Genomic DNA, 14420 nt, shown 5'->3' with positions numbered 1-14420 from the left:
GAATAGGGCTTGGTCCCCCCCGAACGACTAAAAATAATAATTGCTACCATCAGTAGTTTAAAACAGTACTTATAATCAATTTAGGAAAATATAAAAAAAAATACCGTATTTTGTAAATATTTTTTATGTATTTAAATCATCCAATGCTTAAAATAATTGTTTTTTTTTTAATATCTACCTACATTGTGATTATGCGTATAAATACGAGGGTCGTTTGAAAAGTCCGTGCAAAGTCAGAGAGATAGCACCACTGGCGCGTATCGAGGTTATGTTTAGTTGGTAGCGTCTCTTGGAAGAACACACGCTAAGTTACAGCCAGATCGGTCTATTTCTTTGTGTTTGGCATTCGTTTGAATCGAGGAAGTCGAGTGATTTTAAAAAAATGGACGAAAAAGAATTTCGTGTGTTAATTAAACACTACTTTATGAAAGGCAAAACGCCTCAGGAGACTAAAGAGAAGCTTGTTAAACATTATGGTGACTCTGCACCTTCAATTAGAACAGTTTATAAGTGGTTTCAAAATTTTCGGAGTGGCCGTATATGCACAAGTGACGCTGGACGTTCTGGACGCCCTGTTGAGGTTACTACTCCAGAAATCATTGAAAAAATCCATGATATGGTGATGGCTGACAGAAGAGTGAAGGTGCGTGATATTGCTAGTGCTGTGGGCATCTCGAATGAACGGGTACATTATATTTTGCATCAACATTTGGACATGACAAAGCATGGAAATGCATGGAAATGGGAAAGCATGGACAAAGATTAATGGAAATAGGGTTCCAATTCTATTACAGGTATGTAAAACTATTACAGATGCATATTATTCATCGTTATTAGACCGTTTGAAAACCGAGCTGCAAGAAAAACGCCCACGATTGGCCCACAAAAAAGTCCTTTTCCATCACGACAACGCACCAGCTCACACCTCAGCAGTTGTGGTCGCAAAATTAATGGAAATAGGGTTCCAACTCGTTTCACATCACCAGACTTGGCTCCCACGGACTACTATTTGTTCCCCAATATGAAGAAATGGCTGGCGGGAAAAAGATTTTATTCAAACGAGGAGGTGATTGCAGAAACGAATGGCTATTTTTCAGACTTGGACAAATCCTATTATTCGGAAGGGATCAACAAACTAGAGCAGCGTTGGACGAAGTGTATAAGCCTAAAAGGAGACTATGTTGAAAAATAAAAAAGGTTTACCCCAAAAAATTAAGTAGTTTTTATTTTTGCACGGACTTTTCAAACGACCCTCGTAACATACTAATTTAACTAACTAGTAAGTTATAATACAATTACTGTTTGGTTAACATTTTTGTTACATAAATTTGGATAATCTTTACAATAGCCCACGGAGGTGTGGCCTATTTATTTTAAGCGCATGCGCAGTACAGCACACTTACCGTTGACTTTTTAAACTACTTCCCGCAAATGTTCAATATATTCTTTTTAAATTTCTCAACTTCCCGCTAATGTGCTATATATAATTTTTTTGAATTTCTTGCCTATTTATTTTAAGTGAGCATGCGCAGTACTCTTACTGCATAGTAACTGCTCCCTTTCCAACGTATTATCAGTTCCCGCCAGTGTCCAGTGGGTAACTTTAGGTGCGTTTTTTTTTAAAGTTCATAAAACATGAACGTTTAAAATCTACAATTTTTCTTTTATTTAAAACATAAATGTAGTCTGAGTGAAGATGGAGAGATGAAAGTTTCAAAATTTTGAATGGGTGTTGGTTTCATTAGTAATAGATATGTAGGTCCGAAGTGTGTTAAGTATGAAAACTTCCATGGGCGATCAAATGAGATTTGATTTAATTATTTAAGGGAGTAAATAGGGAATGCATTGAATAAGGTAGGCTTCTTTTCTTTTGTTTTTCATGTGTCTGAATTACAAATTAGAGTTGTGTGTGGATTAGTTGGGTAGTGAGGGGGTTGTGGGGGGCGAAGCCTCCCATAAAAATAAAAATAAATCAGGGGTGTGGGGCACGGCCCCCCACGAAAATTTTTTAAATAAAATTTTCAATCTTGAATTAATAATTCGAAGTGATTCTGATTCGCCGTTACCATATAACCCGCCAGATTTAAATGTAAATATAAAATAAAGAAATATTTTTATATTTACATTTGAATTTGGCGGGTTATATGGTAACAGCGAATCAGAATCACTTCGATATTAGGCCACACCTCCGTGGGCTATTGTAAAGATATACCCATATTTTTTTCAGGGAAACTGTATTAAAATATATTATGATTGCAACAGACTTTTCAAAATTTTTATTAAATTTGACTTTAATGCTGCAATTTAAACTGCAACTGTTTTCAAAGCAAAAACAAAGCTTGCAATGTTTTATTGTTATTTAAGATTTGATTACAAAATATTTATAAATATATATTTTCATTATCCTATAGTTTTTGTTTTCTTAAATCAAGTCACAATAAGAACAGCAGAGGCCCAATTATTGTATCATGCAACATTTGTTTAGACATTTTAACATTGTTAATGAATAAATTGTTTTTTATAATTTAATTTAATGATTTTAGTTTAATTAATGACCAAAATAATTTTTAATAAAGAATAGATTATCCATGTTTATTCTTTAATGACCATTCAGAAGTTTAAAGAGCAACAAATTAAAACATGAAAGTAGGAAGATGCAAAATTGGTGGATGATGAAGCTGGCAGAAAAAGTAAAAAATACAAATTAATAAGGATGAGTTACACTAGAATTGGTATATGGATAAATGATTAGGCAGCTGTATCAATCAGAAACTAGGATGGAATGGATATATTTGAACCATGCAGAAACGATAAATTCCTAAAACTATGCAAAATTGCGCAAGGACAACACTTAAAAGATAGAAGATGAATTTACTCGAGGAAGTAAGAAGAAACCTCTGAAACAAAGGAAGAAAAGAGATGCATCTCTCTACAGTCACATCACTCATGTTATACTAAGAAAGGTTCACTTGTAGCTGAAATTCAGAGCCTAAAGAAAATTCATCCAACAGAGGTTACCTTAAATGATTTTTTTCATTTTTATAAACAATTTTCTCGAAATCAGCCCCGAACAGTACAATTTATACTTTGTATGTAGCAGAAATGGGCACTATTTTAAATTAATTTACGAAATATTTATTTGAAATAGTTTTGAAATTAATTGTTTCATTCGAATTATTTCAAATAACCCTGTGAAATAAATTATTTATTTCAAAAATCATTTGTTACTTTTTTGATCTGAAATGATAAATAATATTGGAAGTAACTCCTCCACAAGTTTTACCAAATTCCTCCACCATCCTATAAACTTGGGCCCACTACTTCATTTAATTTACCATATTTCTCACACCCTGCATCTTCAATCTATCAACGTTAAAATAAGTCTACCTAATTAGCTATTAATCTAAGATATAAGGGGAGTGGGTCCAAGTTAATAAAAAATAAAAGAAAATAAAAGTTGTATGATGATATAGGGCCGAAGTTGGTAAGTTGAAGAATTAAAGTGCATTTATTAAGATAATTATTTTCCAAATATTTTATTAAATACAAGCAAATTGAAATAAATTATTTCGAATTTCAAAATAAATTTTGCACAACTCTGGCAAATAGGTTCAATTTCAATAACTTTTCTATCCTTCTAAATAGTACTGTATTGTTTTCGAACTGCAAAATTTTAGATAGAAGTAAATACATTTCAAAAACTGATGGTTTCAAAAAAATTTATAGGTTCTAATTCCGACTATTAGTCATTTGGACGAAATTTACTTTAATATGCATTTAATTCAGTAAATTCCTTTTGTCATACATTAAAGCATAGTTTTATAAAATTAGCAGTGGAATTGTGCTGGACCTGAATAGCGGAAATCAAGTTTTGTGCCCAGGAAGTGCTATTCGAAAATTTGTTACTTCTGGTCACGGCTCTTAAGTTTTCTTTTTACTGCACCAAGTAAGAGAACTCCGCCTCAGACTAGCGAATGGACCGGGGGTTCAATGACTTTAAATTTTGTAAGCTTTAATTAATTTACAATGTAAAAATACAACAAAAGAAGCTGACATAAAAAAATTTAAGAGTAGGTTTACGAAATCGCTCTGGATAATTCGTTAATAAATTTTAATCCGAGTTTAATTAGATCGTATTGCAGGAACTAGTATTACTATTTTGTTTTACAAACACCGTTTCAATCAAATTAGTTTAAAAATATAACTTATTGAAAGGAAATGCACTACTAAACTAATCTTCATTGTAACGTCATTATAAGAATGCTGTTACTATAAAAATTAAAACCTACATTGATATCTCAATATTGGTGTCTTCTGCAAAACTTGATCAGTCGAAATTTAAGGTCATGGACCCCAACGTTTTTAAAGGTGCTTTTTTGTAGTCTCAGCCTAATTTACTATAATAATTTCACATTATCAAAATGAGTTGAACTGAAAATAAGATACAGGCAATTTTTGTCAGGTTTTTACCAAGTGGAGTACACACAATGTAATTGTTAATTACATGCAAATATATTTTAGAACCAAAATAGAAATTAATTAGATTAGCAATCCCAATAAATATTTTTAAAATAAAAGTGGGTATTGACCTTCTTCAAAGAGTTGAAAATTTAAGAAATTCATGAATCGGGCCTCCTGCTGGTTCATATTAAATAACTTAAACGACTATATTTAAATGATAAAATGAAATAGATATTCCATTTATACAGGAAGTTTAAAAAAATATACATGCAATCGTGTTTTAACCTGAAATCATTCAGATACATCTTGAAAAGAAATCATATGTTATTTATTAAATCTTCCTTCCTTATGGCCTCAATATTATTTTATTTTAATGACCATTTCATTTTATAATTATGATTTTGTTTATTTTGTAAAAAAAAAAAAAATGCAAACAAAAATTAATATAACTACCTAAAACTTTGGTAACTTGAACGAAACAAAAAATTATGATAGAAATTTAACAAAAAATTAATAACTTTTTTTTAAATAAATAAACGAAACAAATTTACAGAATGTACACGTAACTTTTAAAGCTCAAACTAAATTAAAGGAACATATTTAAAATTTTAAAAACAGAAAATACCTAATTATAGATATAATTGATAACTACAGTAAGTACTTCAAATCTTACAATATTTATAAGATGCCTACTGTTCATTCTGAAAACAAAATAGTCAGTACTTTTACTTTTGTGTTTGCTCAAAACTTAAAAAAAAAAAATTATGTTAGGAATGTACATTTATTATTAATATTAAGAATCTAGAGGCTGGACATTTATTGACTTGTTAATAATTTATTGTTAAAGTTTAAGTTTAATTCATGGAAACCTGAGTACTTGGCGTCTCAATATGAAAATAGTGGTGTGTATCTCCAGGGTCATCCGCAATAACCAAATTCCTGAGTGCATTTCTCACTGCATCGTCGTTGTTAACAGTTTTCGGTCTTGGTATGATCAAAGATTCTGAGATGTCGTCTCCTTCGCTATCATATCTGCATGAAATAACCGAGAAAGATTGAAAGTAGTAACGATCTAAATAATATTCCTGAGAGCCGGTCATCTATCAAAAGCAAATGAATCCAATTAAGCGGATTTAGAGCCGAGACTATTGCGTACAGTTGAAAGTCCTTTAAATTGCTCTAGTTAACTATGTTGCTTTAGCTCCCGTACTGACGTTTTTTTTTTATTTTTTGTTTTCGGCCACCCAATTGACCTCCAGGTATTTTTCACTTAACACTGTTTTGGGTACACGATGTATAATTATCAATTTATTATCTTTAAAAAGTGATAATACATTTTCTATCGTCGTTTTTTTCATCAGAAATAATTTTATTTATTTTATAATTTTAAATTATTTGAATGCTTCTCACATTTATATTGGGTCTAACTAAGAGATAAATACAAAATCAGGAGGCCTAGCTAATACTTCCAAGTGAGGACCAGCTCTCATCATTTATAAAATTATAAAGAAAAATTAAATTTACCTGCTTAAAGGTCTACTGCCATTTTCAGAATGTGTATTATTTGAAATAATCTCAATGTCTTCTGCATTATTTAAGGAAACATGTGAACCTGAAAATCAGAAAATAACTAAACAACAAGCTGATTCAAAACGAGTCTTCGAAAGATAAGTTATGTGATAAAAAAAATACTTGGCTAAAATAAAATAAGCAAACGAACCAGTTTGTAATAACAGAGACTGATTCAAGTCATAGTGCGGTATGGCTTCCCTATAATCTGACAAAGAAGATAAAGAAGTTTCCAAAGCTTTGTTTTCCACCATAGCTAGCCAATGTGCATTATGTGATTGGAATTTCTCAGCCTTTACACGTTCTTCATATTCTGGATCTTCTTCCTATTAACAGTTTAATTACAAAGTAAGTAATCAGCACTAATAAACCGAACTTTTGTAAATTACTCTCATAAAATACATTCTTACAAATAATTACTACCAAAAAGAATCATCTGATTAATTTACCTTAATTAAATCAATGCAAGCGTCGCAAACTCTCCTTATCTGAAGGTTTTTATCGTTCATAAGATCTATTAGATAATCTACAGCATCTATAATTAAAAATAAAGTTATTCATTTTAACAAATGTAATAAATTTTAGTTAAAAGAAATTTGCTTATTGAAAAAATGAATTTGGTCATTCTATTTCCTTAATTTGATTACTACAATTTCAGGCTGTTTGTTCTTGGATTGACGATCTGTCTGGAATAAAGACTACCAAGGTGGTATTTCTTAGTTGGACTGAAGATTCAAATCTAATCAGTCTAGCCTACAGCGGTAGCTACGTATGCTTTTTAAAATTATAAATGCAAATTTCATTAAGGCAAATGAAATTTTGCAGCAGAATTTGAAGAATTTTACTTATTTATTCATCTATTTATTTTCCTATAAACAGGGAGCAAAAGTTCAAAGCACACCAGATCCATACTCTTGTACGTGAGTTACTGTGTGCTACTGAAGCCGGGAAATAGGAATATTTTGTCAATACTGGAGGGTAAAAAATAAAGTAATTGGGTAATAAAAGTAAAGTAATATTTTACATTCTATCATCTAGATTTTCGAACTGCTCTATGATTCATTAAAATAGTGACGCAAAATTTTCAAAACGTGCGTTTAGTTCGACAGGACAAAAGGTAGGTAGAACTTTTTCTGTTCCTTCAGGCATAATAGGCATGAAACTTTTTTTCTGTAGGACGTTGGTCTTTTTAAGAACCGTCATAAGCTGAGGAGAGTCCTTACATGTTTTTGTTGTTGTAAAGAGCTCCTAACTGAAATTCTGATTCCTGGAAAAAGACAATCTGAAATATCTTCGTTCATGTGAGAGTATTGAATTTTAATGGATTTTACCTAATATTGTGGGAGTTGAAAGGAACAGATCCCTTACCTTGAATTTTAGTGAGTTGAATTTCATTCATAATCTAAACCGGCTATCTTTCGTATGATTTACAATTTTTTTTTGGGGTGGAGAGAGAAGAAATTTAAATAACAAATTTAATAATAAATGTATATAATCAATAAATTTAGAATAATAATAAATTTATGCTAATTGTGAGGACCTAATGATAAAATACATTTTTATGATGGAAGTAAGAGGCCTAAATCCCCAATTTGGAGGAACTCATATTCACGAACCTAACATCAAAGGCAACTTCGTTTGATAAAAGAAACTCTAGCTAAGTAAATTTTAAATATTAGTGCTTTAATCATACAAAATTACCAGTTTTCTTAATTAAGTACATGCGTGGACTATTATGCCGTGATACTTGATAAAAAGTAAATATAATCTGCAGCACGATCTCATCGTCTTCCTGTTTTCCTAATTAGAAAATTTTTTGATTAATAAAGTTGTAATATAAATACATAGAAATAAAAAGTGTAAGATGTATTGAAGAAGTACACACTTTTCAACAATTCAATCAATGATAATACTATTTCCAATTCGCATAAGCTTGCAGCACAATGCTCTTCCGCTGCAATTGCAGCCGTCAGCATAACAACCTCCAGTATAAAATCGTCTTCACCTCTGCCTGCATTACCGATAAAAAATAAGCAAAATTAGAAAAAAATAGGCTAAAAACTAAACTTTGAAATTCCTTTATTGTTTACATAATTGAAATTATGTACTCATATACTTCTGAACATCTGAATATTTGTTCTGATGAAAGTTTAGTATTTAATTGGTTTCAAATTTGAGGGAAAGGAGATTAAGTTAAAAATTTAAATTCGAAAAAGACTCAAAAAATTTTTTATAGAAAGGGTTAAACGACAGCATCTCTAGTAAGTGTTGATATACAAGTGTATGTTTATTACACTTTAATAAGAATATAAGAACCGGTTGGTCAGTTAAAAAAAGGAACAACTAATTATTAGACATATCCAGATCTAGCAAATAGTTCTACTATGTATCATTTGTGCGCACGCTGTATATATATAGCAAAAATGAAACAATGTAGTTATTTTTAACAAGTTTCGTAGTGATTTTTTACCTGCAGCCAAATTAGACTGTAGCCACTCAAGCGTTGAATGTTTTCTCACTAATTCATCAATATTAATCTCATGCAATGGCAAGTTTGCTAATGTTCCTGTAGATTCTAAAAGGAAATCATCATTCTGACAAGTTGGCAATATCTGCAATAAATCCTCCGCAAATGCCTAAGAGGATGAAATATTTTTCATTAAAATAGAATAAAGAATAGAATGTTTTCTTATATTTAGACAGATGTGGTAAAGAAATTAATTATAAATGAAAATCCTATTTCACTAAAAAGTCAATGGTAACTATTTGTCTAAAAGATAATTATGTCTGTCCACACGATTTAGTTGTCTGTAAAGTGAGAAAGTAGATTACCAGAAGTCATCTAGAGCTTGTCTACGAGTTCGTTAAACCCAGGTAATAGCACAGATCAACTATCACTGGAGCTTTTGCCAATTGTAATCGTAGGCGAGGTATCAAGGAAAATGAAATTGAAAGGATCTATAAAAATGTTAGGTACTTAAATGGTTAATTTTGAAGAAAATCGTATCCAAAAAGTCAGCTAATTTCAGCCAAAACCTTATTTTGAAAATGACTTTACTAAAAAGGAATACTAAGGTTTTTGTGAGTTTCGTTTTTTGAGATATTCTGTAAACATACAACCACGGAAATAGATCATGCGCTGCTAGATGTTCTTACTATAAGGTAATATTATTAATAATGAGAAGGTAATATTACAGATTATAAATAATTTTTCAATATCAAGTTCTTATTTGGTGTACCCTTTGACATATTCGGGCCTTACAAATTTAACGGAGCTTCACTAAATGATATGCAAATAGAAGGTACCTTGATTTACCCAAAAGTTTTTATGAGATTGTCAATACGAAATTTTAAAATATTGTATTTTATTTCAGATGGTACTTAAGTCTTAAAACCTAAAATTAATGATCTATTTTCAAAGGAATAATATATATGAATAAAATTACAGTTGATTTCCCAAATTAATCTGAAAGTTAAGACTTTATAAAATATAAAATTACAAACCAGAAAATACTTTTTTGTGGTATCATGTGTTGAAAGATTTCGCAACACTTTCATTAACAATGAATCTTGGTATGCTAATGCTCTCTGTTTCAAATGTTCTAAATTACCATTGTCGCACATAGTTTCAGCACATCTTTGATTCAATGCAACGTTCATACTTAAAGCCACCAATGTCAAATAATCATCACATTTTGGATCGTATGAGATTAACATTTTAATTAACTAAAAATTATAAAATTTTATTAATCAAATAGATAATTTTCTTTTTTAAATACGTACACTTGAATTTGAAAAAATATTGATACTTGTTTTCTCACCTTTTGCAAACAATTTGTAAACGTAAACATAGCCTTCACTCGATCATCCATGCTGAGGTGATAAAGTATTTTCAATATTATGCTTAGATGTCGTTCATCATCTAGACAAATATAAAAATACAATTAATACAAACAAAATCTGAAAAGTATTAACAGCTTTCATATTTCACTTTTTCTATTATGTAATTTTACTATTCACTTAAGTTTACTATACATTAAAGTACATAGTCACTCTAAGAGAAGTCATTAAGCTCCAACAAAACCCCTCTGAACTCCATTTTTAGGAATAAACTTTCAGAATAAGCGCAAAGACAAGTGTGGTGCTATGTTTACACTTAGCAACATTGTTTTGAAACAGCCATGCAACAGTGCCTACACAATATGCTAAACAATGTTTCAAACTGTCAGATATTTAGAAACAATTCCGTCACAGAATTAACATGTTTCAATTAATCTGATAGCGAATTGGATAGAAGCAAGAAACAATGTTGTCCCAAATTGTGGCTGGACAGTTTCTGTTTAACAACAGTATCGAAACATAGTTTCTAATTTTGGATTTACCTTTAAACGTAAAGGAATGGCTGAAATGTAGCCATGTGACATAACTTTTGCGGTTGTTATCAGGGTAAGTTCATTCACAGCAAATGCTTATAGTTTTAATTAAAGCGTAAAGCTATATAGTAGTTGGGAGTTGGAGAAAAATGGAAAAATGTTTGGATGGTGCTTAGAGTCAACTCAGTACACTCCAGCCTCTCGGAGAGTATTCTTTTATTGACACACTGGCCATCAACGGCTATGAGGAGGATCCCTCTTCAACTTGAAGCCAGGACTTTAATCCCTTCCCTTTGATAGTCGTTACGAGATTGCATAAATGAAAACTTAAGCTGGAAGTTCAGATGTAAGCGTCGCTGAGACTGGAGTGAAAGTGAGTAGTTTGATTATTAGGATATCCGAGGAGACGCTAAGATCTCTGATTACACAAAATGTCCTCTACCACCTATTGGACATCAAATTTCTCTAGATCTCTTGTTACATCAAACTGAAATATAAAATGTGATTTTTCCAGTTTATTCTTTTTGATTTTTGCCTGACTTTACATACATACCCATATACACAAACGAATATACCCCTACATACAAACTATTCTGCAAGAATGAACTCCGTGTTCATAGAAGTTCTCTAAACATGAACTGTTATGGATACTCCATTTCAAAAGCCTGGCAATAATATTCCTTCTTTTCTTTCAAAAAATGAAAACAACTATTTTTCAACTTAGAAGAAAATTAAGAAAAGTTATAAACTTACTTAGCAAACTCGCAAGTTTTTGTAGAAACCCAACTTTGACCATTTTATCACGCAAACTTACATCAAACGTTAGATTAAATAACAAAGTAAGAGTAGCATTCTCCAGTTCAAAATTATTTAACTGTAATAATTTGGGAAGTTTTTCAATTACATTCAAATTTGCCTGAAAAAATAATATATATATTATATAAATATAAGTACATTATTATTAAAATAAACAGTGAGAATATTTACACAAAAAAAAGATAATTAATTTTAAGAACTTTTTACTTACCATTTCATCTTTGTTTTCGACTCTTATGGACAGTTTGGTTAAAAATTTTGCAATTACACATAAAAGCGGGAGAGTACATCTATCAAGGCACTGCACCAGCATGGCTACTACATTTCTTTTTCGGATTTTATCTTCAACCTTCAGATTCTCAGCGATATTTAAAAGCAAAGAAAAATTTACTGAAAAAAGAAATAAATTTCAGTCTTCTGAACAACAAAACAAAATGGCAGGAAAAAAACGACGGAACCTAGAAAACTTTGATTTCGAGAAATCATTTCATCTTTGGGATCTTGCCGTTCTATGCAACCAAGAATTTTGAACTTAATGCGATTTTCTGTTTTGTAGTTATTCTGAAAACACACGTACACATAAAGAGAGAGTGAGAGAGTTTGAGGAGGAGAGAGAGAGTTTGAGGGAGAGACAAATTTTCGTGTCCAGAGAAACTCAGAAACGAAAATAGAACTTCTTATTAGGAGAGGTGACAGAAAGTAAGCAGTAATGATATGTAAAAAATGTGCACATTGCTTAATCAAATGCTTAAAAAGCCTCTGAAGTATTCACTACTGGACATTTGTAGAGGGCAGGTGTACAAAAAAAATTAATGTCTCCTGGAAGATCTATTGTGAAAACAATTATTGCAGAAATAGTGAAATGAAATTTTTTCTTCATCGATTGCAAGACTGCGAAAGGAGTGTTCACACTTCCTGGACGGATTTTTTCTTTGTTTTGTTTTTTTGTAAATACTAGTAAAGAATATTTCCATTACCTCTAAGCAGTCTGTCCTGCTTGGTAACCATCGCATTGAATTTTTTGTGGGCTGATTCTTCATCAGGCGTGCTTGGACATCTTTGGGTTGCAATAGCTGTTTTAGGGGCTGTACATGACACAAAATTGTGTTTAATGACATTGTCAAATGTAAGTACTAACAACTACCTAAATTGCTTTAATTTTTAAACCTGGTATAAGTGAGAGCCTCTTTCTATCTGAAGAATTGACTCCAGGAGATGGAGTAGAAGATCGTCGTCTGTCAGCGCTTCCTGGTTGACCACCAGTCCTAGCACTTTTCGGTACCGGCAATCTGGAAGCTGGGACTGTTTCTCGACCGCGTGTAAACGTCAATTCACTTTTCCATTGTGTATATCGTTGCAATTCAAACTCAACTATACCAATAGATAATGATCCAATCTACAAATTTATTTTAAAAAATAAATTTTTCTTAAAAAAAATAGATTTATTCTAAAAAGAATTATACCTAAAGCAAAATAGTTAAGTAATATGAAGGATGAATATGGAAAGTGAAAAACAAACAAAAAAAACTCTTCAACGCACCTTATACTGTAAAATTAATGGATGAAATTGAGAAAATTGAGAAAACGAATGGAAAATGGAAACAATGGTAGTGCTTAAGTCCAAACTTCTTTTATAATCTTCCCTTAAGACTCTAGCCAATGCGCTGAGAACTCCCTCTGTAATAAAGTACGTGAAACATTAACAGCAGATTCGTTGACCATTAAGCAAATCCTTGGTATATCATTCAAGATATTAGGTAAGGATATATCAGTACAGTCATCAAATCCCCAAAGAAATGGCCTGGCCACTTCCTTATACGAGGAATGTGCAAATTAAATACCATTTCTTGCTAATTCTTCCAAGTTGTCGTTGTCACGGCTAAGTTGCATAATCAACGAAGCTCCTTTCACTTTATCATTCAAATCTTCGTACAAGAGTTCTACATATTGTTCCAAATTGGCAAATGTTGCTTTTTCATTGCACTGTGTGGCGGAAGCAGAGTGTGGACTTTCTGATCCACAAGTCGCACTGACATTGAGCATTCCATCTACATTTTAAACATTGAATTTGTATTGAAAGCTAATCATATTAACAATATCATAAATATCCATAAGATTTACCTGTAAAAGCATTTTCTTTACGACTTTGCAAGAAGTAAATAAGATGTTCAACGTCTCCTACTTTAGACGGATGAATCAAAGAACATTTTGTAACAACTTCTCTTGCCAAAGCAGCACAATCAGAATTTTTATTTAGACTTTTCAATCTAATTATTTTTTGACAGTTCTAAAATAACATGAAGACAAAGAAATTAAGAGATAGTTTATTTTGTATTTCTTTTTTTCTTTTTTTTTTTACAATAAAATTGAGTTTACCTTCTTATCGCTCAAAACAGGATTTTCAGCTTCCCCCAAAATAATTGCTTCTACTTCGTAATTTACTATTAACGCAGTCTCGTTTGGATGTACATCTATTGAACCAGATTTGACTCTCCTAATAAGAAATGGTACCAGAATAATTATGAAAGATTATGGAAACTAAGTCTTGATCAAAGTATAGTTTCAATTGTCAAGTTGATTGCAGTGAATAGAATAAATAAATAAAACTATAGCCGCCCTAATTTTTCATATACTTTGTAACTTTAACTTATTCCAATTATCTGAAAATGTTCATTGGTTAACCATAACGTGAAATTGTAAGATATAATAGCAAAATTGATACAAACGTTACTTAATTAAGAAAAGGATTAAAATAAAGCTCGTCAAACTACTTGAATGAGCTCATCTTATAAACTAATTTGTAAACTGAGGCCCAAATTAATCAAACACTAAAAAATATTAAGAACAGAAAGTGCAAAGCTCATTGTTTATTTGTCTCTTATGAATGCAAGTTATACTGCATTAAACATTAAACCTTAATAAAGTGATAATCAAATATAATTTGCTTTTTGGAAGTAAATATTAAGATTTTTGATGTCCTCAGTGAACATCTAAGTAGGAATATTTTATCAGACACTACTATTCAATTCATTAGTTTTTTTTATCTTCAAACGTCTTACCTTTTTATGTACTTAGCATCTTCTGGCTGGACAATTCCTGTAGAATTCATCATATTTTTCAATAATACAACTAACACCAAATAAACAAAATGTCCTGATAAAAAAGTAACCTCATTTTACCTTCTTTTTCAAGCTGGTTGGT

General features: G+C 31.0%; 1 protein-coding gene and 1 long non-coding RNA gene across 2 annotated transcripts; one reads left to right on the top strand and one right to left on the bottom strand.

Moving 5' to 3' along the window:
• Nucleotides 1–2661: 2661 nt before the first annotated feature.
• Nucleotides 2662–14416, bottom strand: Kap3 (kinesin associated protein 3). The gene is made up of 18 exons (XM_074132315.1): nt 14279–14416; nt 13596–13713; nt 13341–13506; nt 13061–13267; nt 12760–12896; nt 12387–12615; nt 12197–12304; nt 11431–11609; nt 11157–11319; nt 9852–9952; nt 9535–9756; nt 8501–8666; nt 7916–8041; nt 7732–7830; nt 6480–6565; nt 6182–6356; nt 5986–6073; nt 2662–5493 (listed from the first exon to the last, which is right to left on the bottom strand). The coding sequence occupies exons 1-18, from the start codon at nt 14329–14331 to the stop codon at nt 5316–5318; spliced, it is 2601 nt and encodes an 866-aa protein (XP_073988416.1). The 5' UTR covers nt 14332–14416; the 3' UTR covers nt 2662–5315.
• Nucleotides 4975–7791, top strand: LOC141456415 (uncharacterized). The gene is made up of 3 exons (XR_012459747.1): nt 4975–5114; nt 6061–6378; nt 6689–7791. It is a non-coding gene; the product is annotated as an uncharacterized lncRNA (long non-coding RNA).
• Nucleotides 14417–14420: the final 4 nt, after the last annotated feature.

The sequence above is a fragment of the Rhodnius prolixus genome, unplaced genomic scaffold (assembly GCF_049639745.1).
Source record: "Rhodnius prolixus isolate KJV_2025 unplaced genomic scaffold, Rpr scaffold_4, whole genome shotgun sequence".
In the NCBI taxonomy this organism is placed as follows: Eukaryota; Metazoa; Arthropoda; class Insecta; order Hemiptera; family Reduviidae; genus Rhodnius; species Rhodnius prolixus.
This window is presented reverse-complemented; position numbering and strand designations above follow the sequence as displayed.

Excerpts from the sequence above, each read along its gene's own strand:
- Kap3 (XM_074132315.1), bottom strand. The coding sequence starts at position 14,331 with ATGATGAATTCTACAGGAATTGTCCAGCCAGAAGATGCTAAGTACATA. Across the intron at positions 12,897-13,060 it reads GGAAGAATTAGCAAGAAATG|AGGGAGTTCTCAGCGCATTG; the intron begins GTATTTAATTTG and ends ACTTTATTACAG. Across the intron at positions 6,357-6,479 it reads CTTGCATTGATTTAATTAAG|GAAGAAGATCCAGAATATGA; the intron begins GTAAATTAATCA and ends AACTGTTAATAG.